The following is a 27,231-nucleotide window of genomic DNA, read 5'->3' as shown; positions in this document are numbered from 1 at the left end:
ATCTTGGGGGGAGAATTTGCACAATAACTTTGTTATTGTGACATATTTTGCAAGGTTTAAAGAAGACATTTTCAAGAGAAACTTTTGTCAGTTCTCAAAACGCATCACTTCAGTGATTGGCTGAAAGTACAATCCACAGACCTCGCTAGACCAATGGGTGATGTTACTGTAACACCCTGCTGTCCAACCACATGTTCAGTATTAAAGAGCGTAACCCGCCCACGTGTATCAGCCAGTAGTCTCGCCGATACAACTGTCATTTAAGTTAGTGGATATGTGGAAGGTAGGAGGAGGAGAGCAGAACGTTTGAAAATATAGACTAAAAAAGTGCTTTGAAATTAAGTTTAATGTTTTGTAAGTCAACATTATTGAACACGGCGACATGTTTTAACAATCCAGGTACGTTTATAAGCAAAGAATGCGTGCTTTTGTGTCCAGGGCAGCTGTAAAGTCAGCTCCACGCATGAGGTGAAAATTTTACAGGAAGCTAACTGTTAACATTATTTTGCTAACGGCCGACTCTTCCATTCCCTCCTCCACAGAACTAGAAAGTTCGGAGATACGTTTTTCCGAGAGCTTTTGCGACTTTCGAGGCATTCTAGGAGAATGTCAGCCCCCGGCAATTCTCTCCAGCAGCAGCCGAGAGTGAGACGTAGCAATGCGGGCTCCCAGTCCCCCAGTTCAGCCACATCATCCACCAGCTGCCGCCTGCACCCTCTCCGTGCTACCGTGCCCTACCAGCTCCTGGCCGGGGGTCAGAGCAGCCCGACACGCACCACCACGTCGTCTCTCGGCGTTGGGACTGGAAGCAACAATGGAGCCTCGAACACGAACAGCAGCAGCGGCTCGAGTCCCGGCTCGAGCCCCGTTTTAAACGGTGCTGCTGGTGCAAACGCCAGGCAGAGACTGTCCCCTGAAAATAATAAGTCTGACTCGTGTTCACCAGACCGAGGTCCAAACTCGCCGATCTGCAGAGGTAAACGTTTTATGAGTTTTGTTCCTGTGTTGTAGTGTAGAGCAGTGGTTTCAACCCCTTTTCATATCAAAGGGCCGTTATTTATTCCGCATTTGAGCCACGGATTCGCCGTTTGATGAGATTTAGCCTCTCAGACCCAAAACTTAGAATATTTTGTTGTTGTTGGATGAGATTTTGTCCACAATTCCATGCTGTGTTGTGGTGCCATAGGAGAGATGACAGGCAAATGTTGATCAAAATGACAATTCTTCTACATTCTAATTGTGTAGACTTCTTGTAAATGAAGTGATGCAGATGTTTAACAATACTTTAACTCTTGAGAGCATAAAATGAAACCAAATATTTTGTTTTATTTTACGCTCTCAAGAGTTAAAGATTTAATAGGGGTCCATTTGGTTACCAACTCTCCATCATTTAGCTGGGGACCACCTGGAACCCCCTCAAGGACCACTGGTGGTCCCCGGACCACTGGTTGAGAACCACTGTTGTAGAGCACACATCAGCTCTTCTTGACAGCCTGTTCATGCCATGCAACCTCTTTGTATCATGCAGGCCTTGCTGCCATGGTGTCAAATATCTCAACTGATAATGTAAAAAAAGAAGAAGAAGAAAGAAATTATTATACTATTGTGACAGTCAGTTATCATAATATCACATCTTTAGTTTCAGGCTATACAGCTTTAAAGGCAAGTCTGTGTCTGTGCAGACTAACTATTCAGCCTGCCCTGCTCAGCCAGCCAGAATTGGACACATAAAAATAGTGAAGTGCTCTATTATTCACTCCCTTATATCTGATCTACTTTTCTTTCTTTTTGTCAGAGGATAGTATTAGCTAATAGCTCTATTCTCAACGGTCCTGTGTCTGGTGTTACTTGTCCTCTCTCCATGCCACACATTTGGTAGTATGTAGCCACTGTACACAACATACTATAGTAAGTCTGGTGGACAGTGGAGATGACCTGTGATATGCATGGTATGTTTGTCAGCATTTGATGGTGGCCCTATAATATATTTGAAAAACGACGTTTTTCTGAAAATCCTTTTAAGTGGCTTGTGATTTTTTTAAATTTAATAACATTTGTATATATCAGTCACTTTAACCATTTGGTAGAAAAGCTAGTTTCCTGCCCTCGAGGTGAGTGGTGTGACATTTTGTGTGGGCATGCTGAGCTGTCGTTCCTTTCAGGTGATAAGGAGACAGGCTGAAGAGGATATGAGAGACCATGCTGCTCTAAATCAGTTTTCACTGCCTCCTTAAATCTTGTTTATGTGACAGTCTCTCCTGCCAAATATCGACGCTGCAGCTGGTTTTTAGACTGGTTGTATTTTCCTGTCCCTTGCCAGCACCATTTTTTCTGGAACAATCATGGCTATTTTCTGTAAACCCTGCATTTTGCATTGAACAGGGTACACACACACACACACAAATAACCACGCACCATCTATCGACTGTCTGAAACACTGTGTGATACAGAAATATCTGAATACAGTTTGCTTTTTCAGTAACTGGTAGGAGACTCGCCAAGTCTGACATTGGTTAGGTTAACAATGGCTAGTGTTTCTAAATTTGCAACCGTGTCTATGAATGCAACCAGGTATTTTTTACTACAATGACCTTCAGCACACCAAGATCAGGTTGTGAATCACCACTTGCTGGACAAGTGTTCCACAGTCCACCAAATGCATCACCACGGCCTCCTTTAGCCAAATGTAATAGCTTCCTGCACTTACCTTTCACCAAAATGGCAGCCCACTTGTCAGAGAGATGCATTGCTTTTACTGTAGAGTTGGTAACCATCTTTCTTTGAGAGCATGCTTCACATACCTCAAATGTGATGACCTTTAACCCTGATCAGTGTCCAGTACAGGGCACAAAGCCTTTCTGTCCACTGCTCACAGTGGCTGGGATACATCCCACAGTAAAGCTCTTCACTGTGCATGGCAGGTGCGTAGGAGAAAACCCTGATGAAACCACAAAGAACTACCATGCACTCTTTGCACTGTCTTCTTCCTTTTGTGACTAAAACACCTTTTTATCAATGTTTTGGTGCAAGGAGTGGACCTTCATCAGGTTATATGGAGGTTATGTTTTGCACCAAACCATTAACAAAACAAAAAAAAAGTGTTTTTAATTGCAAGTGAAGACAGTGGGCAGAAGTTCTTTGTTTCTTAGCGGATACATCCCAAAACTCACCAGACTCTTTCACCATTTTACTATCACAATTGGACCTCCAAATGATGGATAGTTAACCTGTGAAAGTCCACCAACTTACCAGCTACAGCTCATTTACCAGCATGTGGCTGGTGGTAATTTCCCACCGTAATAACATGCCATACATTCCTCAGTCCTCCAAAAGAGATGACCTCTAACCCCAACCAGTGTTCCATGCTATTGATGATGATAGAGACTTGACCTTTCCTCGATTGGCTGTGACCTGCCAGTCCACACAAGCCAGAGGGAGCCTCACATGGTGTTTATCTATGAGGGCTTTGGAGATTAGAATTCAAATTGTACTGTTTCACTCAAAGAAACAGCGGCATGAGAATATGACTTATCACCCAGCTTTAATAATGGATGCACTTCATGGGTTATGTAATCCATTGTGTGTGTCTGACCATCCCAACAGCAGATTCTCAAATTGATAACTGAAGCTGTGGGCTAGTTGGTGGTGATTTGTCATTCATTTCATCATCTTCAGCTCACACTGACAGTTTGATTAAACTTTTTTTTTTGTTTTTTGAAAAACCTCACAATAACACAAGTGTTGGCTATCTTAATGCCAGAATGCCCAACAGGACCACGCACATTATGTTGAATTGGCAATATTTGTTGTGTCCCCTCGTCTTGTTTTGGCCTGTGAGTTAAAGGGTCACCAGAATATGAGGACAGCGTGAAGACCTTGGACAAGAGGGTGAAATACCATTACATGACCTTTAGGTTAACCACCATGACCTCATCCTCTCGCCACACCATACCAACAATGAAAGTCCCTCTCCCTGTCAAAGTGCCAGCTGTGCTGAAATGGGCCTGCCTCATTGTCACCCATTCAAACTGCAGAGTAGGAGCAAATGTGAAAACAAGTATGTTGTCCAAATAAGTCCATTTTGGCAGAAGCTTTCCTGTCATTTTCAGCACGTTTGATAAACTAAAGTAGGCTATCACATTTTGAACAATTTACAAACATGTTCGCATACTGCACATTTGCTCAGACTAACTTCAAGCTAGCTTGTGGATAGTGAAAGCCATTAGTGAAAAGCTAATAATGCTAACAAGCTGTTTTTTCGCGTAGCCTAAGGACAAAATGTGAAAAAAGAAACATGGCAAAATGACTGTCCAACTGTCCATGTATGATCAAATAACCTGCTAATTTGTCCAAGAAATCAGCAGAAATATGCTGCTTTAATGTGTTTTGTTAACACCCTGGGTGGAGTGGGGTGGGGTGGGGTCATTTTCTTATCCACTTATATACTTCTCGATTATGACAAATGGCTAAACTAGCTGATCTACAAGCGAGATACGCTATTTCTGAACGGGGGGGGAGTTAAACTTTCCTTTTAAACATTTGCCCAAAATGGGAACACCAGGGTTGATGCGGTTAACATACATTTAAAATAGTTAAATTGTGATATTATCAAACATATCAGTCTGCATTTCCCAAAAGGAAATTCATGTATTTAATCTTAGTCTGACTAGAAGCAGGGATAAAAAGTGTACCCACCGGCGATAAAAAATGAATGACCAGTTGGGTATATCAAAAGCAAAGGTATGGATTTTCACCCCATTCCCCCCCCCCAGCAAATCGAACCTTGTTTGTTACTATCGCATCTTTTTTTTTTTTCATCAGATACTTCCATTTCAGCCACTGGGGACATGATGGAAAATAACCACAAGCTCGGTTCTGAGAACACTGGCTTGGCCTGTATCAATATTGATGGAAATTTAGCCTGCTTCCTTTGTCTACAGTACTTTAGGGAATTTTACTGTAGCCCAGCAAGTTTACTTAGGCAATACCTTCTGGTGGATATGTCTATGTATTCTCTGTACAAAGAACAACAATGAACCACAGTGTAATTGTGCTAGGAGAGATGCCCCATGTAGATAGCTTCGACATTGTGTGTTAGTCTGTGTATTAGTATTGGATGGGCCTCTGCAGTGGCCTGCTCAGACAAGGAACCAAGTGAATGAGCATGCTCTCTCTTCACCTGCCTAACCCTTAAAAGTTTAGGCTCTCTTTGATATGGAAAGCAAGAAGCTTCCGTTGGCTTTCAACAATCATACAGAGTGTAATCCTGCCTAATGCGTTTCACCCATTCCTTACTGCAGTCTACACCCTGCTCTCAAAAACTCTTGTTTGGGTGTTTTTACTGTGTGAGTTGCTGCAGGAATGTTGAGTGGATGCAGGCCGTATTGATGTGCATTGTGGTGTGGTTGTTTATGAGTTCTTATGTGGGTGGTGTGTGCTTAACTCCTCTGGCTCACAGCAGACTGCTCCCATAACATTAGATTCAGATACTCCAGCTCTGTCATTTACATTTTGCTTGCTTGCTTGCTTGGACAGTCAGAGCTGTTACCCAGACCAGCACTAATACTTAAGAGATTAAAACTGACTGTACTTCGAAAACAAGAAGAGATTGGAGGAGCAACTCTTATATCAGGAAAACATGGTTCATTACAATACTGTTTGTTTGCTGCATTTCTATTAAGGTTCACTGTAATAGATTATATTATTTATTAATATTTAACCCATTAAGACTTGGGACGCATCTGTGTCACTTTTAGCCTTGAGCTAAAAAGTATTATTTGACACTTTGGGCTATTCAAAAATAGCGGATCTACAAGCTCATAGCGTGGTACCGAGTGCCGCGCTATGAGCTTGTAGATCTGCTATTTTTGAAAAATCCTGAAAATGTGTGCAAATCTTTGAGAATATATATATATATATATATATATATATATATATATATATATAATCGTTTTAAAGCGAACATTTTTAATCTTTGCTTCTGGGGGGTCCCTGGAACAAGATGGGGGTCCGCGACCAAACGCATATCATTTTGGGGGTCCTTGACATGAAAAAGTTTGAAAACCACTGACATAGCAACATACGTTTAAAAATAAATAAAACATTTTAGGATTTAGAAGACATTTTGTAGAATCGGAACCTCAGGTCTTAATGGGTTAAGGGAATTATCCAAACTTCCAGCGAGTTATTCTTACGCCTTAGTTGTGTACCGTGTCTCCCACCGAAAATGGCAGATCTACAAGCTCACTTTGTGAGCTTATAGATCTGCTATTTTTGGTGCGAGAGACACAATGTGCAACCAAGTGTATATATATAACTGGGGCTTAACGGTTACCCAAATTCAGTCTTTTAAATAGGGACACTGATCATTAAAGCACTCGTGTCATGTGACAATACACCAGAGCCATAAGCTAGGTTTGGTCATGGCTCATAGTTTAAGAACACAGACTCCCAAGATTTCAAAGTATTTTAACAATTAAGCCTATTTTTTGGTAGATAACATTTGTTCTAAACTTTTTTTTTAAAGATTCTAGATTTTTATTGTTGCATCTTATATATGAGCACACACTTTGTTTCCTCAGCATTGCAGCAGCAGTAACGACAATTGCAAATCAAAAATCAAAAATAACAACCGTGCAACAACAGTGCAGCTCGCTAAAACTGTTAAATCACAAACTCTGGACTCTATATCCGCCTCATCGCTTGTTGAATATCATTTTGTCTGTCCTCCTTATGAAAGATGTGACATTGAGCTTAAAAGATGCCTGACACCCCCTGGTGTATGTTTCATCACAGTTGTGGTGCTTTGGACTCATTTTGGTTCCTTCCTCATACCATGTCTGTTTTGGTGCCAATGTAAAGGGTGAAGTTCGATATTGTGCACTTGAAGTGCCACATTTTCCTTGAAAACCTTATGACAATAACAGGCAGTATCGTACTACTACATTTATATGGGTGGATGTTTTTGTGACCTTTATATACATTTTTTTTTATTTGACATATTCTCCAGCAACGGCAGTGACTTTATTGCTTTGGTGGTGCACCACTGGTGAATGATTACGTCTCTGCTCTCAATTTGCAGCAGAGAGGGTGAAGCTACAAGTGCGGAGTTCCAGTGCCATCCGGCGGACATCTTCCCTGGATGCCATCACAGGGCCTTACCTTACTGGTCAATGGCCTCGGGACTCTCATGGACCCTACCCCTCCAGCATGAAAGACAAAGCCACACAGGTAACTTATTCATCTGGGGAGGAAGTCATCTTGCTTACGAGTGAGTGATGGTTGCTTACCTGGCAAGTGGATGGTGGTTTAGACAAGTTAGCCCATTATGACCGCACACACACACACACACACACACACACACACACACACACACACACACACACACACTTTGAACTCAAATATTTGCTTCTGGGGGTCCCTGACATATTTTGAGATGGGGGGGGGGGGGGGTCTGCGGACAAATATTTTGGGGGTCCTTGACATGAGAAAAGTTTGAGAACCACCGATATTATAGCAACATAAGTAAAACAAAAATTCAGAAGCACACATTTGCGCACATTTTCCCGATTTTTTTCAAAAATAGCAGATCTACAAGCTCGTAGCGTGGCACTCGGTGCCGCACTATGAGCTTGTAGATCTGCTATTTTTGAATAGCCAAAGAAATCTAAAAATGACACTTAATGGGTTAACCAGCCATAGCCATAGTTTTATCAACATTTGTCTGACAGATTGCGTTAATATCTAGTTTATGTCATCTACATTGGGAACATGCAGGATATTAAATGTAACATCACTGTTAAGTGGGCACACATTTCCTCAACAGCGCTATATTTGAAGTCATAACACCCCATAATACCAATACCAATGGCTCTATGTTGAACCTTACCATAGTTTTCCTGGGTAGCTGCCCACACATCGGCACCAACTAATCTTGTCATGTGACTGACCGCTGAATGCAGTTTTTCTCAAATGGTCTGATTTGGGTTATGAAAGAATATTGAATATGTATGATCATGGCAGGGCCATTGACCAGGGCTGCTCCCTCCTTCCTTACAGAAGCCTTTCATGTGTCTGAATGAAGACCGCAGAGCCTCATTTATATGGGCTTCATCCCTTTAACCCTTCATTCACCTCGCTTTTTTGTGCCTAGGCCAAGGAAGTGGTGAGTGGGCCGTGAGAGATCTCTTGAACAAGCAGCTTGCAGGGGGAAAAAAAAAAAAAAAACAGTTTGCCTCTAATAACTAGGTTCTTATAGCAGTCTGGAAAGCCTGGAGATGTCTGAGAATGAATTAGATTATTATTATTTAATTTGATTGTATATATATTTCCATTCCTCGAAAGATTTTGGGATTGCACAAAAACGCTTACAAACAAAAACTTGTTCAGCCCCAATACAGATGAGATAACTTTTTTTTTTTTTTTTTAAGTTGTAGACCCAGTTACTTGATATGTTCTGATACCTTAGCTACAGAATGATGTGACCTAGATGACAGCCATATTGTCATTATGTTACTGTCGGCACATTACCTAAGTATTGTGACAGATGTATTTACGTATTTGTAATTATTTTGAATACACTATACATTTTAATGGAATGGAATGGATTGTCATTCCAGGTGCTGTTAAAGTAGCAAACATTATGCAAATATTTGCATATACTATTTGACTAAGTTGCAAATTAAAATACAATTTGCATGTAGGGCTGGATGATCTGTACGATATTGATATTGTGATGATATTTGGTGGATGACTATCCAGAAGGAGCAACCTCACACCTGTCTATTGAGTTCAATGGACAAGTAGCGCCATCTTGTGAGGTTTGTGCTATTAAAACAACACAGTGTGACTGACGTCACATTCTCTTTCTAGATTGATGCTTTCAAAAGATATTTACACAACAAAATCTTTAATAAATACTCATCAGTAATGTCTCAGAAATTCACTATATTGTGATGGAGCCTTTAAAACCAGGAAAAAAACATCAAAAAATATATACTGCTGTGTAAGACTACGGTGTCACTGCCAGGGCGTTATGCTATTATGTGGAGATGTTAATAGTATTGCAATTTCTTAAAGGTAATGAAATTGTTTGCTGTAGTTGGCATAAATAACAGGGTAAAGGTTAGATACGATAAGATGGCCTTTATTAATCCACAAGGGTAAATGAGTCAACACAACACAACCAAGTGTATAAAGTATAGTATAAAGTATACAAATATCATTGTTTGCTCTTACATTGTTATGTTGCACTTGTAAGTACATTATTAGATTGTCAAGTGCTTAGACATGATTGTCTACTTAACAATACTTTACAGCAGATTAATAATACACAGGATTAAAGTAAAATGGATATTTGTAATGTAAAACACATTGGAACTCGTGATGCGGTGCAGTGTAACACGATTGTCCAAGTTTCGCTTGTCCAATGCACAAAATCCCCCGGGGACAGTCGGACCACTTCCTGTTAACGAGCCATCCTAGACCCTGGCTGTCTTTATAACTCAAGAACAGCTCAACCAAGTAGACAAAAGGGTCCTCAGCCCCCTTTGTGGTGCTAGTGCGCAAGTTCAAGACGGCCTCTCCCTCTGAGCTGTAATGTAGCTCTGCATGGAGGTAAAGATGTTTGCACCTGTCCCCCAGGCTATGGCTGAGGCGAGGAGGAATCCCACTGCTTACCACCTGGCCCTCGTGGTAGCCCGGCCGGCCTGCCTTTTGTGTGGGAGTTGAGGAGCAGAGGGCCCATACATATGCTAATCACTGTTCCGGGATAGGTCTGTCTGCCCTAGGCCCTGTGGTTAGAGAACACAGAGAATGTCTGTATGAAGATTAGACAGACACACACACACACATTTATACATACACACACACACACACGCAAGCACGCACGCGCACAAACGCTTTCTTAGTATTGACTCGTTTAATCCCACTATAGTACTGCTGTAAACAGTATCTGCTATCATGGACGATCACATAACTGCATTCCACAGTAATTTTTTATCTGTACATACTACATATAGTTGATTTATAGCTTTATGTCTAAGCAGCCTCAGGCAGTGACATATGACCCAAACAATCTCAGAGATATTTATCCATTCTTTGTTACTGTACGTTGAGCACATTTGAGATGAGTACGAGATGACAGATAGGCAAAGTCAACTCTGTGAACCAGAACCTATGTTCTCATCATCTCGTAAACACGCCTGATGATAACGGTGGTATTCTTTTCACTTGTCTCAGCATGTAATCTAAACAAACCAATACAAATACCGCTGCAATTGTGCTGAAGCCCAGTCATTATTTCCTGCATCGGAGCAGAGTTGGATTCTTAAGAATGTTGCCTGCATGTAACCTTTGTGAGTGGGAATCATAACGTGGATGAGAGCTGCAGGCTATGGGACATTAGGCTTTATTTCAGCTGCACATTATCAGGCATCACACCTGGCACCCAACTCTACAAAGCGCACAGCCCAGGCCGGAAGTACAATCGCTAGCTAAAGGAGTTCTTATGAACTGACACAGAATTAGTTTTGGGTAATGATGTCGGCTGTTGGTTTTCTTATTGCATGACTGTAGTGTCCTGTAATAAGTTTTATGCTGTTCACAAAGGATAGGATACCAGGTAATCAATGAACCTAGCATCTGTCTAAATATCATGCTACCTAAATCACATTCTTAACCTTTTGTGGTAGAGAAAAACAAATCTAAGAAACAAACAGGGGAACAAGTGAACAAGTGTCAATATGATATCTATCATTGTATGAGACTAGATATGACCTGCGATTTTTAGGCCGTTATATGAAAAACCAAAACATTACATTTTCACTTATGATGTGTTTTAATATGTTCTGAATGCACGAATAGTCATTCGAAATATACTGTCATATTATTGATATAACATTATTGTAGGATAAAAATATTTCCCTATTGTCAATCTCGCCCAGCCCTAATGCACAGCATTTTTGTGGAACTATGTTAGCCAGGCAAAAGGTGTTCTGATGGCTTGATGAATAGGTCATCTAATTCAAACCTTTTGCTGAAAGGTAACAGATATTTAGTTATAGTGACTGTTGATAACACCACTCTTTATTAGCCAAATGTCTTTATTTTAATTTTGGATACCTTATAATACTGCAGGGGAAATTCAGCTTCAGCTTCACCCAGCTGATGGCTACTCAGATGGTTATGATGTGCGTGCGGGGCTGGGAACATTTAGGGGTCAAGTGTCTTCCTCAGGGACACAGGAGGGGAACCAGTGTCCTTCTCATTACCGGACACCCTCTCTAACCACTAATCTACAACTGCCCGTAATACCCAACTCATACTCTAGTGGGCAACCACCTCTTTTTGATCTAACAGGTGATCAATTGAGTTGACCAAATACAACCATTATTATTTGATGTGCAAAAAAACTGATTATTATTTAATTATTGAGTCATCTTTTGAATCTTATTAAGTTGTTTACTTATTCTGTGCTTGTATTATTCTAATTAGCAGCCTATAATAAGACGTAAAAGTAATGGTGTTTTTACTGTCTGGCACAGGATGAGGAAGAGATCATGTGCCCAAAAAGGTTGCCCACCTTTTGCTCTACTCATACTCAACATAATGTATATCGGCTTTAATTTGCCTATTTGTCCTTGGTGTCGCCTTGTCAAATTGTTTTACGACAAGTGGTGACACTGACATAGTTATAGTTACTGTAGTACATGCATATCTTCGTCAATGGAAAACTGATCAATTGCTAAATAAAATCTTGGTCAATACAGTAGGTAAGGAAATTTGCAAAGTGAACTTTCTGAAGAAAATATTTGGAGGATTATATGTATGTGTGTGTGTGTGTGTGTGTGTGTGTGTGTGTGGAACATCTGCAGTCCTTGTTATGGAACTTGCACTTCAATGGCCAACCTGAGAACTCTGTAAAACTTGTCTGGCCTTTCAGAGCAAACTCTCTTCTGCATAAAGGGATTAGGCTCGAGCATTAAGCCCCACAACATTTGGCAGAGGCATCACAAGCCTTTCCATAGGCCATGCACAAAATGTTAATGCTAAAGGCTAGCTACACATCTGCCATCCAGCATGGCCGGGCACACTAGACTCTTTATGAGAGCACAAGCACCCTTTTAAACCGCTGTCATTTCTGAGTGAAAGCAGTGCCAACAAGCCAGAGAAAACCGCCGCACTGGTGTTCCTCATTATTCACAGTGTGATATTACATGTCATAAGGCATGGCTGTTACGTTATTCGGTGCACAATAGAGCTTGTTCTGTTAGGGACTATGGTCAAAAATAAGACACTGACATTTAACATGTTTTGTGTCGACCCTAACCTTTTGGACATTTGAGGATTTGTTTGAGGAGCAGCCTCGGTGTTGATATGCATAATCAAGAAGGAAGTACGTGGGCTCAAACAAGTCACTGAAACATCCTCAGTCTGTTTTCGGTTTTGCATACATTTACATAACTTAACCGTTTCCTTGTTTATGCAATAGAGGCCTAAAAGATGTGCTCACTGAGACAGCACAGGCTCTCTACTCTTTGATAGAGAACATTTTATATGTCAAATTGCAGTACGTACATTTATTTATGTATAGTCTCTTTTGTCTGCAACAACCTATTACTGTGTATGTCACATAAGCTAGATAAAATAAAATAAATAAGACTTTTATTGAGCAAAATAATGCTACAGATTTGTAGTCTTCACTAACTTTAGGGTGGGAAATAAAGCCACATCAGGACGGTCAATTTTACACTCAAAATTCTCACTGGGGATTTTATAGTGTTCATAATTCTCTCTCTCACTCTCTCTCTCTTCTCACTCCCTCCCCCCTGGTAATTATATTTCTAAAAAAAATCTTAGTTGGTTGATAAAGTAGTGGCTAGTGCATTTTGGAATTTGCCAGCCTCGGAGGTCCATAGAGCAAAACGTTTTTGGATGTTTATAGCATATCTTAACTTGCTAATTAAAGTGTATGAACATAGGCTTAGGTTTTTCCAGGTAGGCAGTAGCTTGTTTCCCCTGAGCTTTCATCCCCTGTTGACTGTTTTCCTTTCATTGTTTCCAGATTTTCAGCTTTGGTTTAGAACACACAAGCAGCAATAAAGATTGTTTTCTCCTACATTGTTGTTGAATGTTTTTGTGATCATGTGACATTTTAGGTGTTTAACTCGTGCTCTCATCCTTAGTGACTAAGTAATCAGCTGGCCTCAAACCTGTGACCTTTCGGTTATTGTCACCACTACACCTCCCTGCTGTCCAAAGATATGTGTCTCTGTCTTCCTGGAGAGTTATTAGGTTATAGGGTAAGGGTTGGTCAGGGTGTTCTGTTTATTAATGTTAAAGAGACACTATCATGCTGTTGATGTACATTCCAGATAATTGTTGAGGATTGTCATAGTATATAGAAACCGCAATATTTACAGAGAGAATTCCCCCTTTGGTCTGTTTTGACCATTCTCTGTTACTGTAATTCCCGCTATGTTGCTGTGAACACAGCAAATAAAGTCAATGTCATCACTACTAAGGCTAGTGGCTAAAAAAACAGGAAGTAAGGGTTGTAGTTTTCACATTCACAGATGTTGCACGGTTGCACCAGTGACATCACTGGAGTAAAACCCGAAAACAAATGTGAAAACCATGATGTTGTCCTTTTTTAAGATATGCTGTGATGTATTTCTCACAAACAGTGCCCATAATGTAAACATTATCTCTATGATGTGTCTAAATGTTTGTGTTTCAGACTCCAGGTCTCTGGATAGATGAGGGAACAGATCAGGGAAGTCCCCACCAGCGGTCAGCCTCCTGGGGCAGCGCTGACCACCTCAAAGAGGTAGGTTCACCCGCATCGTCTCTGTACCCAAGTTACAGCCTCCTCCATTGACACACATCACAATGAGTATAATCTGAATCTAAAATGGCACAATGCAACGGCGTCAACACCCTAGTGTTGCCTGACAACCCTTAAGTTAGACCAGAATAGCTGGTCTGTTGCAAAACATTCAGTTAGAGTATCACTGTTGACATTTATTATGGCAATACAAACACACAGCCAATTCTGTGTGTGGGTGTGTGTTTTTGTCATTTTGAGGTTTGTCCCATTTACTCGAAATGTGTTTTATTTGCCGGGACCTGAGGTCAGCCTAAATATTATGCTGCTGAAGGTTGGTTTTCACTCCTGTCTATCTGCCTGGCCTTGTGGCCAACCAGTCGACCACATGGAGCTATTAGTTCTCCAGCTCTTACGAGCACAGTCTAAATTTAACCCGTCTCCTCTCGCTCTTTCCCCGTCCATTACACCCTTACATCTCACTGTGGTCTGTTGTTGTTTTTTTAAAGATGGGGACAAGAGCTTGTCTGCAGGGTGTAACGCAAGCATCATGCCCCCCTTCAGCTTGGCCTGTTGACACTACAGTACATTGAGGAGTCGCGATAGCTCTTATCTGCCCTGCAAATGCCTTACTGCAGCTCTCGCAAATGATTAAAAATAAATACCCATGGTTTTTATGCCTGAACTTTGTCTGGTTCACGCATACTTTGTCTGGTTCAACCCCCCCCAGTGTCAACAATGTCTTGGCATATTGTGAACTCTGAATTATAAGCTTACTTACATCTGTCTTCGGAACAGTTTTGAGATTTTTCCAGATGCCAAAGGGCAAAACTATTGTAAACCTTTTGGCATCTTGCAATGACTTAAAATAAACATTTTCAGAAATCCAACTACAGCCACCAGTGCATAGAAATGCATTACGCAATAATTATCTTATTTATTTTACAAAAAATATCAGCGGCTTGGATTATTTCAAGTTCATGGTTGTGGACAGTGATTTAAGCTAAGGTGCTTTGAATGAACTCGGTCAATCCCCTAGATTCATGTCAATGTGACACGTAGCTCTTACATGCCGACAGTACATCGGTCCTCTGGAGAGTCCCAGTGTTCAGTTTCCTATAGGCAATCCCATTGCACTGGTCTGCACAATCAATAGCACAGTACAGCCAGGAAATAACTTCTCTTTCTCATTTTCTGAGATTACTCTGGGATTGCCTGGACTTGTCATTATCGACTGCTGCTCCTCTCGCTCAGGGCTCAGCAAAATGTAGGCGAACTTCACCGCCGTTCTCTAACCTCTGCAGCCTACATGTGTGGGAGGACGCCCTATATAAAAAGAGTGTTTCTTTGTAGACCGTGTAGCCAGGATTACAAGATCAGCATCAAAGACCACACCTTTGTCTGCAAGCACAACTGTCGGTTATGCATACATCTGTCCCTTTTGCAGGGCATATATTATGATGAAATGTCACTTTTGTTCTTAATAATGTTTTGAATTCTCTTATGTCCCTTCTATAAAAAAAAATGAAATGTGTACACTCAGTCGTTATTTGTGGTCTGGGCATTTCTGAAAATGTGTACTCAAACGGGCTGCCTGATTAGCTATCTATAGTTACGTCAGTATGAAGCTCCATTCGCCAGGGAGAGAAAATCAGCCATGTTTTTGTGCACCGCAATAAGAACTTTTCTTTTAAGCTAAGAACTTTCATAATGTAATGTTGTAACATAACATTTCCATGAAATGCCCATATACTGTATTAGGTCTGTATCTGTCTGTGTGTCCCTTTTTATGCCCATGTTTGGAGATCCCTGATGTCACCAATATGACGTCACTATGTACTCAATGGGATGCTCCTATTATAATATATACTGTAGATGGATAATGTAAATGGGGATGTCATCAATAGCATGATTTAAAAAAACATAGAAGTCCAACAAAGATAAAATGAAAAAGAAAAGAAAAAATCACACCCTGTGTGAAGTGGGCGGTGTCTTGCTAGCTAATCACAATACTGAATGGAGTCAACCAATCATGTACAAAAAATAAATACATTTATTGAAACACTCTTTATGATGGACGGAACCATAACTTGAAAAAAACAAATTTATTGTTTTTTTCAAGTTATGGTTTCTTATATAGGGCTATGCACATGGGTCATGTGACACTGGCCAATCAGTCCTGAATAGACTGTGATTGGCCAATCACAGCGCAGGATAATTGTACAAATTTCCTGGGCCCAGATCACAGCGCAAGATATTTGTACATTTTTCCAAATCTCACTTATAGGGGCGGTTTCACCGCCCAAAAACCCATAGAGAACTGTGGAAATTAGACCTATTGTAGCTCCTACAAACCATGCTCGGCTTTCTTCCAGCAGATTGCAAAGCTGAGACTGCAGTTGCAGCGCAGCAAGCAGGTCAGCCGCCAGAGCAAAGACAGGGAGCAGAGCACACTTCTGCAGGCACAGCACAGCAACACATGCCACCCTCAGGTGAGTCACCTATATGCACACATTAACCACGTTAACCCTGGCGGCCCTCTTTGCAGCATGTCATCATCATATGCTAAAATCTTCAAACATTTTCAAAAACACTCTAATACATGAAAAAAACAAACATTGCAGGAAATACAAGATGTGTCGCTTTATTTATTTTTTGTGGTACAACAAAGTATATAAATAAGGCTTACGTGTTTACTGGTTGATAAACACACACCATGTTACTTCATATGACCTCATCCATTCAAACCCCTTTTTTATTTTTTAGATCAGTCCTGAAAAGTTGGCTTTTTCAAGGCACAATTGTTTTCACACAATGGCAGCATTGCAACAGGGGCTCTAAGAGCCACTCGAAATGCAGTGTGCCATGCAATGCCATATGCATGGCACACTGCCACACTGTATGCATGGCACATAATATACATGTGTGGTTGCAGAGGGTAACCACACCATATCACAGCTGCTCTAGATGATGAGCAAAGTGATAAGGACTCTTTTCATTTCAAAATGTTTACAATATTATCCATTTACAAAAATGTGCATGCATAAGACACTTGCCAACACAATAAATTCTATCTACAAAACAAGTATTTGTAATGCAAAGGTCTTAAGATGAGTCACTTTAAGTATCCATACTATACTGTGTATTTTATTTTAGTTTCATGCAATTATTTTCTAAGTGTAAACATCTATTTCAAGATAGCTCATCAAATGTTATGGTTTGGTCTTTTTATTATTAAATAATATTATTATTATTATTATTATTTAGTTATTGTCTATACATTTATTTATTCTATAACCATTACATCTAGATACAATTCACATTTAAAGATTAAGGTACAGTGGTTTCCATAATGTGATATAATCTATACCGAAATATAAAATAATAATATTGAAGGTCTGTAACTCAGAGTTTAAATGAAACCAAATTGGACCTTTTTTATGGGTCCATTTGGTTCCATTTGTACTTAATGAAAAGCTTTGAGAGGCACTGATCTGCACATTTTTGCTGCATGGTTTCTAGTAGTGGATAGACCACATCTGATTGTGGTTCGATCTGTTTTGTTGCATTGCTGTTGATAGGAGCTCTAGTTAATGAGTCCCCATTGTGACCACTGGTGACATGGGTGAATAAGGGAGGGAATATGTCTGGGCATGCCCTGTTCTCACCTCATACTTGTGGTTAACTCATTAACAGATACCCAGCGAAAACAAACATCAAGCACTGTGGGAAAGTGAATGTATACAACACTATGATGTGTACATTATCTTCATCAGTGGTATACTGTATGTAGATAACATACATTTCTGTTGTCATATTGGATTCATAGCTGAATGAAAAGAGAGGCCGCCTGGGAAACCGAAGGTCCCCGGTTTGGCCCCACGCCCCACGGCCTATGGGTCAGAATGTGTCCCTGAGCAAGACACCTAACTGCTGTATTAATGTCACCCACTGTTCCCAATAGTTAAGAATACCCCCTTTCCTACTTCAAAAAAGATTGAAACTTAGTTTCACTGTCGCAACACCTGGTTTCAAAACTGGTGACAATTTGACACCTTCATTTTGTGTATCTATTATATTTGGGGTTGCACAAATCAAGACACACTTACCGAAATTGATGGTGTTTACAGTTTGTGATCACTGTACACGCATGCATTTTTGTTTGTTATTCTTAAGCCTTGGATGTGTATGTTTCTTTCCAGTCCAAGGGAATTCCCTCAGCCCTGTCAACTATTCCTGTGCCAAAATCCTTCATATCCAGAGTGCCTAGCAGTGTAGAGGGCATCAACCATGAGCTGGAAAATGTCTTCATCAGAGAGGACTGGGAGCATGGGATGCAGGTGAAGATTTACTATACACATTAGATTAACCGCTTAACCATTTAAACCCTATATACACTGTTGACCGGGATCCCATAAGCACGCGGGGCAAGACCTAGCCGGTTTAGTGTCTAAACGGAAGTACCGGAATGTGGCGGAAGTACCGCCCAAGGAAATGAGGTTGATAAATCTTTTATAAATCTGTTTACATTCTCCATGAATGAAACGATTGTTATGATTGGTCGAAAAATATTGTTTCTGGGGGAAATACGTACGAAGGAAGACCCGCCCCTATTAACACTCTATGCATTTAGGTCGTGACCAGGCTTTTCTCTTCGCAGGCTGGGAACGAAGCTAGGGTGGTTAAGCACTTGCCCTGAGTTGGGTCTGTACTTGGCTCTGGCTCTTTTTCCCCTCTACATCAAATCACTTAGCCAAAAATAGCCAATCTACAAGCTTGATGCTTTGTGAGCTTGTAGATCTGCTATTTTTTGGCAAATGTTCCCCCTTGGATAGGGATGCTAGGGTTCCAGTGTTGTAATAGTATTTACAATAAATGGTTGCCTTTAACCTCACATTACTTAACAAGTGGGGGTTTCCACCAAGATCAAAACTATTTATAATATTCACATGACAGCGTGTGGGAAACCCCACCCACTGCCATGAGAATATGGTCTACAGTATGACTTGCAGAGTTTACACCATAAATTGAAAGTTAATTCAATATACATTGTGGGCTGGTGCTCTAAGTATGTTACAACCAAAGCAGGAAACTATTTGCAAACATTATTCTTGCCAAGTTTGGCACACGCACACTCACACAGCTATGCATTCAGCTATGTGCAATGATACAGTCAGACGGTAAGACACGCATGTATTCTCACTCGTACTGAATTAAATTGCTGAGAGGCAAGGAGAGCTGTAAATTTGGCCTGATGTGGGACAGTAAACCTTGGCAGGTCTGCAAAGCTGCTCTCAGAAATACACACACACACACACACACACACACACACACACACACACACACACACACACACACACACACACACACACACACACACACACACACACACACACACACACACACACACACACACACACACACACACACACACACACACACACACACACACACACACACACACACACACACACACACACACACACACACACACACACACACACACACACACACACACACACACACACACACACACACACACACACACACACACACACACACACACACACACACACACACACACACACACACACACACACACACACACACACACGACAGATTTACAACCTGCAGTGCAGCAAGCCCTTTTCAGCTGTTTCTGAATCAGCTGTGCCCCATTGCCCAAGAAGAACACTGTACATCAAACCATCACACTGTATGCAGCTTTACCATCTGTTGTGGTCTCAGCTTCTCCATTTGCCGCTGTAAACACAATGCATGCATTATAAACACACATTCATATGATGTTGGCCACGGGGTACTGAGTTCTTTTCATTTATATTATATGGCAGTAAATGCATGACCTCTCACTCCCCTACGCACGTCTTGACCTTCCAGGCTATGGACGTGTTAGATGGCCGCCGTGCACCCTTCCCTCCGCATCGTTACAACGGCGGGGACACACGTGACACGGACACCCAGGCCCCTTCCAGTGGTGACTCCTGCCCCTGTAGCCCCGACCTCCTGCACTCTCCCTATGGAAGCCCATGCTCTGCAGAAGAAATCGACAAAGGTACTCATTCACTGCCTGCCAAATGCAGCCTAGATGGTATGATGCACATGTCGCCTCACAGGCCAGTTAATCACTTTCAACTTGGCGCCCTTGTTTTGAATTTTCAAAAAAGAACAAAAATAGCAGATGTACAAGCCCACTACACCAAGTTATCATTTCCAAGAATGAAAATACATTTTAGTGCAATTGATTGGAGTCAGTATTACAAAATTAAAGTAAAAAAAAAAAGAAAAATCTATCAAATAAAAATAACTATAATTGAGGGGGAAGGAGGGGCAGAAAATAATGGCTATATTGCTACTGTATAAAACACATCCTCAAAATAAGACAAAAAATATTGCCAGACTGACATATTTCTGGGTGGAGCTCCTGATTGTATATTTAAGCTGTTTAAGTTTAAGGTGTGACATAACGTCCTCCACCTCCTAGGGCATTCACCGAATAGTCGAATATTCGAATATTCGAATATCAAACCGACTATTCGACTATCAAACCACTATTCGCTTATTCTATAAAAAAAATAAAAAAAAGCTCTGGTGTGACGTCAACTCGCATTCCTTGAGTCGAGTCATCAATGCCATTGAAGAAAAAAAAATGATTTTTTATTATTTTATTTTTTATAATCAAATCGAATATTCGAATACTTATAGGTCGAATAATTCGAATGCTAAAAATCACTATTCGTGAATGCCCTACCACCTCCTGCTTTTTTCCAACTGAAAAGTATCAGGTGTCTAGCAAATAAAGAGGAGAATGCTGTAGCTTCAGCTTGGTGAGTTGATATTGGTATTCCCTGTGGGAGTACTCCAAACAATTCAGTTTACGGATTTGGGTCTATAATTGTTAAACATATGAAAAGGTATTGAATACCTCGGTCCTAAATGAAGTCAGTCTGGGGCACGAACAAAACATGTGGCTAAGGGTAGCTGGGTCTTGATTGCACCTGATACAGGCTGGATCTGAGTCGGGATAGAATTTGGCTAGTTTGCTCGGAGATGGGTGCAATCTATGTAAAACCTTGAACTGTAACAACCCATGTCTAATGCATTTTGAAGATGAATCATGAATGTACCAATGAAACTGCCGATTGCAAAGTTGAATCTGGTGTGCTACTGTGTATGCAGAAAACGCATAACCATTGTCTTTTTTCCATGATGTTTATAAACAAAATATCAATTATTTATTTTGATTTATATAGCTGGGATTTTTATTTTGCTCTGTTGACTCTGTATGCAAGTTGAAGTTAAACCAACAACCATTTCTGCTGACTATCATCAAACGTTCCTTTGTGTTTCTGGATCTGATCTTTAGTAAAACATCTCTATGTTAAACTGTTTCCAGACAGCGGATGCAGCTCTCCACTCCCAAAGTTTGCCACCTCTCCCAAACCCAACAACAGCTACATGTTCAAACGGGAGCCTCCTGAGGGTTGTGAGCGGGTCAAAGTGTTCGAGGAGATGGTGTAAGTCTTTGCTCTCTTCTTGGCTTTTATTTGCAGTAGATACTAGGGCTGTGCTGAATAGTTGGAAGCTTCATTCATAACACTGACATTCCTATTCTAAATCAACATTAGAACATTTCTGCAAAACACACTTTTGAACCTTGAGCCTTTTGTTCTGCAAAAATACATTGTTTTGAAATGAACATCCGACAGCAGTCGCGACTTGTCGATTGCTGAACCTCCAACTTCTTAAATGAACCAGGATCCTTATTTCCCTAATTCAAATCTATAAGGCACCAATCATGCAGCTTTGTAACACGATGGCTGCCTCCAAGCATCAGTTTAGGTTAAAAATAGCTTCCCCAACAATAAGGGCATGTTCACACGTCTGAGTCAGCAGCGTTGTAGCCAACGAATGCCAAGACGTCAGACGCATCAATTTCCTATGTTGACTTGTGGGTTGTCGGCAGTGTAGTGGATTTAACTTACATTGCAGTAGTTGGCTCACTGCCAAGTGGTGTCAACAACGGGGCTTCTTTAAGGGAATCGATAGGTATTGGAATCGATGTTCATACTGATAAAATAAAGGCATGCTAAAATAAAAGGGATTTGAAGTCTTACTGTTTATCACTGTCACTATCGAATAAAGCAGAAATTATTATTTATAATTTAATTGATTCACACAGGCTACAAAATTAGGCCGTTTAAGCCTGACTAACTAACCCATTTAGACCTGAGGCCGATTCTAAAAAAGCCTTCTAAATCCTGACCTAAGTTTTCTGAAAAACGTCAAATATTTATTCAAAAATTATCAAAAAATCACACCCTGTGTGAAGTGGGCGGTGTCTTGCTAGCTAATCACAATACTGAATGGAGTCAACCAATCATGTACAAAAAATAAATACATTTATTGAAACACTCTTTATGATGGAAGAAACCATAACTTAAAAAAAACAAATTTATTGTTTTTTTTAAGTTATGGTTTCTTATATAGGGCTATGCACATTTGTCATGTGACACTGGCCAATCACAGTCCTGAATAGACTGTGATTGGCCAATCACGGTGCAGGGTTAGGCGGGGTACATTTTTGGCCAATCACAGCGCAGGATTTGTTGTACAAATATCCAAACCTCACTTATAGGGGCGGTTTCACCGCCCAAAAATGTATGCTATATACTGTACTGTACATAGCAACAGGAACCCCAAAAGGTATAGTTACAAAAAGGGGTTCCTGCCCAAAATGGGTTACATTTTCATTGTATATGTCTATGGTGTGTATGTATGAAAGGGAGAGATTTATCAGTCGGCCATGGAAACATGGAAAGTTTCTATTTAAATACTGGCCACACTGGTTTGTAGATTTAGACATTACCTGACATGCCCCAGAGCCCCTTTTTTCGAAATTCAGAACATGAATGGAAAATAACTTCCAAACACATCTGAAAGTGGCTACTAAAGTAGACTCATTGTAGACTAATTGACCAGTCAGAACTGAAGCTTTAACACTTAAACCCTACAAAACTATAGTATATATTGGCCGGTGTCCCCCAGGGCTCTCTATACATGACCCCCTCCTTTTTCCCGCTGCTGAAAATAGCCGATCTGTAAGCTCACAGCGTGTCAAGTTGTGAGCTTGTAGATCTGCTATTTTCTCCAAAATGTTTGCCTATCATGACATTCCTCAGACTGGGGATGCTAGGCTTCAAGTGGTTAATGTGGCTGGTGTCTTATGTTAATGTCATAGACGCTATTCAAGCACTGTAATCACAGGTAATAAATCAGCTGGTCTTCTTTTGCCCTCAGGTCTCTCAAGTCGAAAGGCTTCCCCCTCTTCTCATGCCCAGACAAAAACAAGGTGAACTTTATCCCCAGAGGCTCCGCCTTCTGTCCCGTCAAACTCCTCTGCTCCTCCCTTTTCTCCTCCGTCTCCCCCTCGTCCTGCGCCACCAACGCCCCTGGTCTCCATGGAAATGACAGCTTTAGGTCTCAGGTGAACCAGGCTCGGCCCGCCCCACCACCGCAGCCACCCACATCTCAGTCCTCAGGCACAGACGCAGTCAAGCCCACTGACAGCAGCACAGACGGCCTGAGCATCGAGACAGGCACACGCGTAGATACAAGCACAGACATGAGCAAAGATGACCCCACACGCATCCTCCTCACCAGCTAGTCCTCAGGTACACATGGCCGAAACACCTGTACATGCAGTGATTTACCTGCGCAGGTGCTATGGCCTGGGAAACAAAAGAAACCTTGCACTAGTCACATTAACCACATTTCTTTTAGTCAGCAAGGAGTACCCAAGGTCTGTTGATCGCAAGGTTGAGTTATTACATAACGTGCCGTGGTGGTTGTCACTATTATCCAAAGCGCCATTTACCTAGTGCTATGAGCGCATTCATTTTTAACCTCCATGACACCACTGGGAGTCAATGAATTACCGAAGAATATGTCTAAACGTTGTGAAACTAAACTGGCACCATTATGTAAGCTTGGTCCTCCATGTGGGTCCCAGTGCTGAGGGGGTTCCAGCTAACTTCGCTGGGGGTCCCCAGCAAAGTTAGTTAATATAGCATAAAATATATATATACAGGTACATCGATTATTTGGATATACATTTTCAAAAAATCTTGAGAAAATTTGAAACATTTCGAATATTTTTAAACATTTTAGCAGTATGGGGGCCTCTGGCACAAAATATTTTCAGATGGGGTTCCGTGACCTAATATATTTAATTTGGAGGTCCTTGAAATGAAAAAGTTTGAGAACCACTGATTTACAAGACCTGAGAATCCAGACCTTGAGGGAGCCCTCCCTTCACCCATAACTAACTTAGCCTTTTCCTCTGCATGGTGACAGCATCCATAGCAAACATAGCTCTGCTTTCGTTTGTAAAAGCTAGAAATGACTATTCATCCTATTGTGTTGTGTAGCCAGAGTTTTGTCAAAAAAAAGTGGAAGATTTTTTTTCATGAGGAAGTGACGAGGCGTAAAAACAAAAAAAATATTAAAAAAATAAATATTGTAATTGTTTTATCTAACCAGCTTATTTAACTGTTCAATGTTGCCAGCTAATATCTACAGTGCATATAAGCTTTTTTGACGAAATGGGGAAACAAAATATAATTATGCCTGTGAACATATTGGGATCTCTTAGGACTTAACAGTACAATGCAATTCTTCGTACTTCCCAAAATGTTTACAATTGTTGATGAAATGGGGAAACAAAATTAAATAATGCCTGTTTATACTGGCAACATATTGGGATCTCTTAGGACTTAGAAGTACAATGCAATTCTTCCCAAAATGTTTACAATTGTAATAACCTGGGTCAAAATGATAAAGGCTGGCCTTTTTTTTCTTCTTCAAGCGCTAAAGACGCACTTCTTATGGAACCCAGAAGTCACAAAAAGTTCCACACAACAGGCAATCAAGGAAAGGCCGATTAGCATTTCTAGTCACATCTTAATTATGTTTAATAATAAAGAAGACAACATATGCTGTCTGATGACCAAATAGCCAGCTACAAAGCACAGAACTACCCTACACCGCAAAATCCTCTGTGTTAATTAAACACTGTAAGATCAATGAACACTGAGGATTTTACTGTGCAGCCTTGCTTCACCCGCCCCCCAGAAGAATAAACTCAGGTTACATGGAATGTTCTCATGCTTGAATTGGTTGCCTTTCCTCAGTGTCCATGACATTGCTTTTACAGTAAGACATTCCGTTGACTCGAAACACAAGTGCTTTTACTGGAGAGGCCAAACCAGTGCTGAATCAAACTGATAATTATCACAGGACTTGGCTGCTTGATAATGACAGGAGGTACTAGTGACTTTTGCATAAACACCTGCAGTTGCAAAACGTTCTGTGTGCTAACACACATTCCACAGGTTCTTGACGCATCAGTTACCCACAAGTTCTTATTTAAACAAAGCCATCTCATTTGATGAGCTCCACCCTCCCAGAACACGGAATTGGTCATTATTATCCATCTGGGTTCAAATATTAAATATGTACCAAAGTACAATGAATGTGCCATTAATTTGGCGTATGTAAGAGGCAGCATTTATGTGCCTGAAACCCATGTGTTTACATGTGTTTAGTTGTGAAATGCATATACAACAACAGATAAACACTGTCTTTGAAACACTGAAAATGAATAGATTGGCAAAGGCTAAGCACTTCTAAGTGGAATGATAATCACTCCTTTTCACATGTTAAAACAATCATACAAACATAGTGTGCAATTGATTTTTTATTTTATTTTTCTAGATAAAGCTAAACTAACAGACAGACTGAATCACAAGATTTAAGCATTTGTGCTCAAACTTTGTCTAGTAGTTAATCACCAGAACCTGTCGAATGAAATTAAATAGAAGAACCTTGTCCACACATTATTGGTAGGAAAATGAAGTTTGCAATTTCTCATAACAAAAGTGCAGTCTGGCAAGCCACTTGCACACAGAAACATAAATAAGACTATATGCAACACATTCCACACAAGCCTAAGTTTAATATTCTGTTTGTTTTGCTCACAGTTCCAAGAGGTTGAATCATACTAACTCAGTTTTTATTCACATGCTCATTGTGCAGTGCAGAAAAGCAATGTTTGCCATGTTTGGCACTAATATTTCAGTTCTCTTGTGTATTACATGTTTGTTTTTATGTAGAACTTGTGTTTTTCAATAAAGTAAACAAAAATCTCTGTCAGTAAGCATTTTTTTCAAAGACCTCACCCATACACAAAGATTGTTATAACCCGTATTTATAGGCATAACATTTACATAGAAGGTAAGGCAACCAATACATTTGGTTATTATTAAATGCTAGTCACATGGCTTGAACATCAAAACTCATAACTTAAATATAAATATTAAAAAAAAAGTTGCAAGAAAACATGTAGATTAATAGAACTCATAATATTTTTTTTATTTTATCCCATCACTAATATACTGAAAATGATTCTGGTTAAGTATATTGTGTTGGCCACTAGATTAAGACATTAATGCTTGCTTGAGTGCAGCATCATAGTGTGAGGATGTGAGTGTAGATCAAATATGATTACTGTGACGATCAGATTCAGCATCACTATTATGGTGGTGCCTTGTGAATGGTGCCATTAATGACATTTGGCGTCAGCTGTAGGACGCCAGAGGGATTCATGCAGGCAGAGAAGCAACAGTACAGGAGAATACATGACTGGCTGGGAAAGAGAGTCGGGCATACACAGAGACGAGACAGATGCTTTCAAGACCATGTGTTGCTGAAGCAGCATAGAGGGTAGTTCGCCTGGATGAAGAGAAGTAACCTGAGAGGATAATTTGAATGTTGGGCTAGACACATTTTCAGACAGTGGATTGACCAAGGGAGGGTTTAGACTGTGACGCCTATGGAGGGCTAGAGCTGCCATATTTAAAAATAAATAAAGGAATACATTAAATAATAAAGAAATATATATTGCATGTGCAGTTATAATTTTATCATATATCATGCAACACAACAAGCAGAGTTGCCACAATTAATAAAATTTTACAGTTTCAACTGAACAATTCCGATCTTTGTGAAAACGGCCTGACCCTGAAATGTCATCACAGTGTGGGTTTGATCACTCTGGGTTTGATTGCTATATGGTTGAAGAAATACAGAAATGGGTGAGGAAATAAATAGATACATTGATTAATAGCTAAATGAATAAACAAATAAATAAATACTTTGGGAAATAAATACATTTGGAAATAAATGAATACAAATATAAGTAATTTGTCACACATAAATACATGTATTTATCTTATCTTCATATCAACCTTCACTTTTATTTCATTATTTCATTATTCCTTTTTTTAATATATATCTATGGCAGCTCTGGCCCTCCATATGACACCGCA

General features: G+C 40.4%; 1 protein-coding gene across 2 annotated transcripts; it reads left to right on the top strand.

Annotated features, from left to right (window-relative positions):
• Positions 1-264: 264 nt before the first annotated feature.
• On the top strand, positions 265-26,052 carry glcci1b (glucocorticoid induced 1b). 2 transcript variants are annotated; one of them, XM_080427373.1, is made up of 9 exons: positions 265-399; positions 543-976; positions 7,082-7,230; positions 13,739-13,828; positions 16,204-16,317; positions 18,028-18,165; positions 19,724-19,898; positions 21,240-21,360; positions 23,144-26,052. In XM_080427373.1, exons 2-9 carry the CDS (start codon positions 607-609, stop codon positions 23,508-23,510), a joined length of 1,524 nt encoding a protein of 507 aa, XP_080283499.1. In that variant the 5' UTR covers positions 265-399; positions 543-606; the 3' UTR covers positions 23,511-26,052. The 2 variants fall into 2 exon arrangements, with proteins under 2 accessions (XP_080283499.1, XP_080283498.1); XM_080427372.1 differs by having other exon boundaries at positions 16,201-16,317.
• The last annotated feature ends 1,179 nt before the right edge of the window (positions 26,053-27,231 follow it).

This window comes from Gymnoscopelus braueri (assembly GCF_963280865.1).
Source record: "Gymnoscopelus braueri genome assembly, chromosome: 4".
Lineage (NCBI taxonomy): Eukaryota > Metazoa > Chordata > Actinopteri > Myctophiformes > Myctophidae > Gymnoscopelus > Gymnoscopelus braueri.
This window is presented reverse-complemented; position numbering and strand designations above follow the sequence as displayed.

Coding starts and splice junctions, on each gene's coding strand:
- glcci1b (XM_080427372.1), top strand. CDS start 607: ATGTCAGCCCCCGGCAATTCTCTCCAGCAGCAGCCGAGAGTGAGACGT. Junction 977..7,081: donor AAACTCGCCGATCTGCAGAG/GTAAACGTTTTA, acceptor CTCAATTTGCAG/CAGAGAGGGTGAAGCTACAA. Junction 19,899..21,239: donor TGCAGAAGAAATCGACAAAG/GTACTCATTCAC, acceptor AACTGTTTCCAG/ACAGCGGATGCAGCTCTCCA.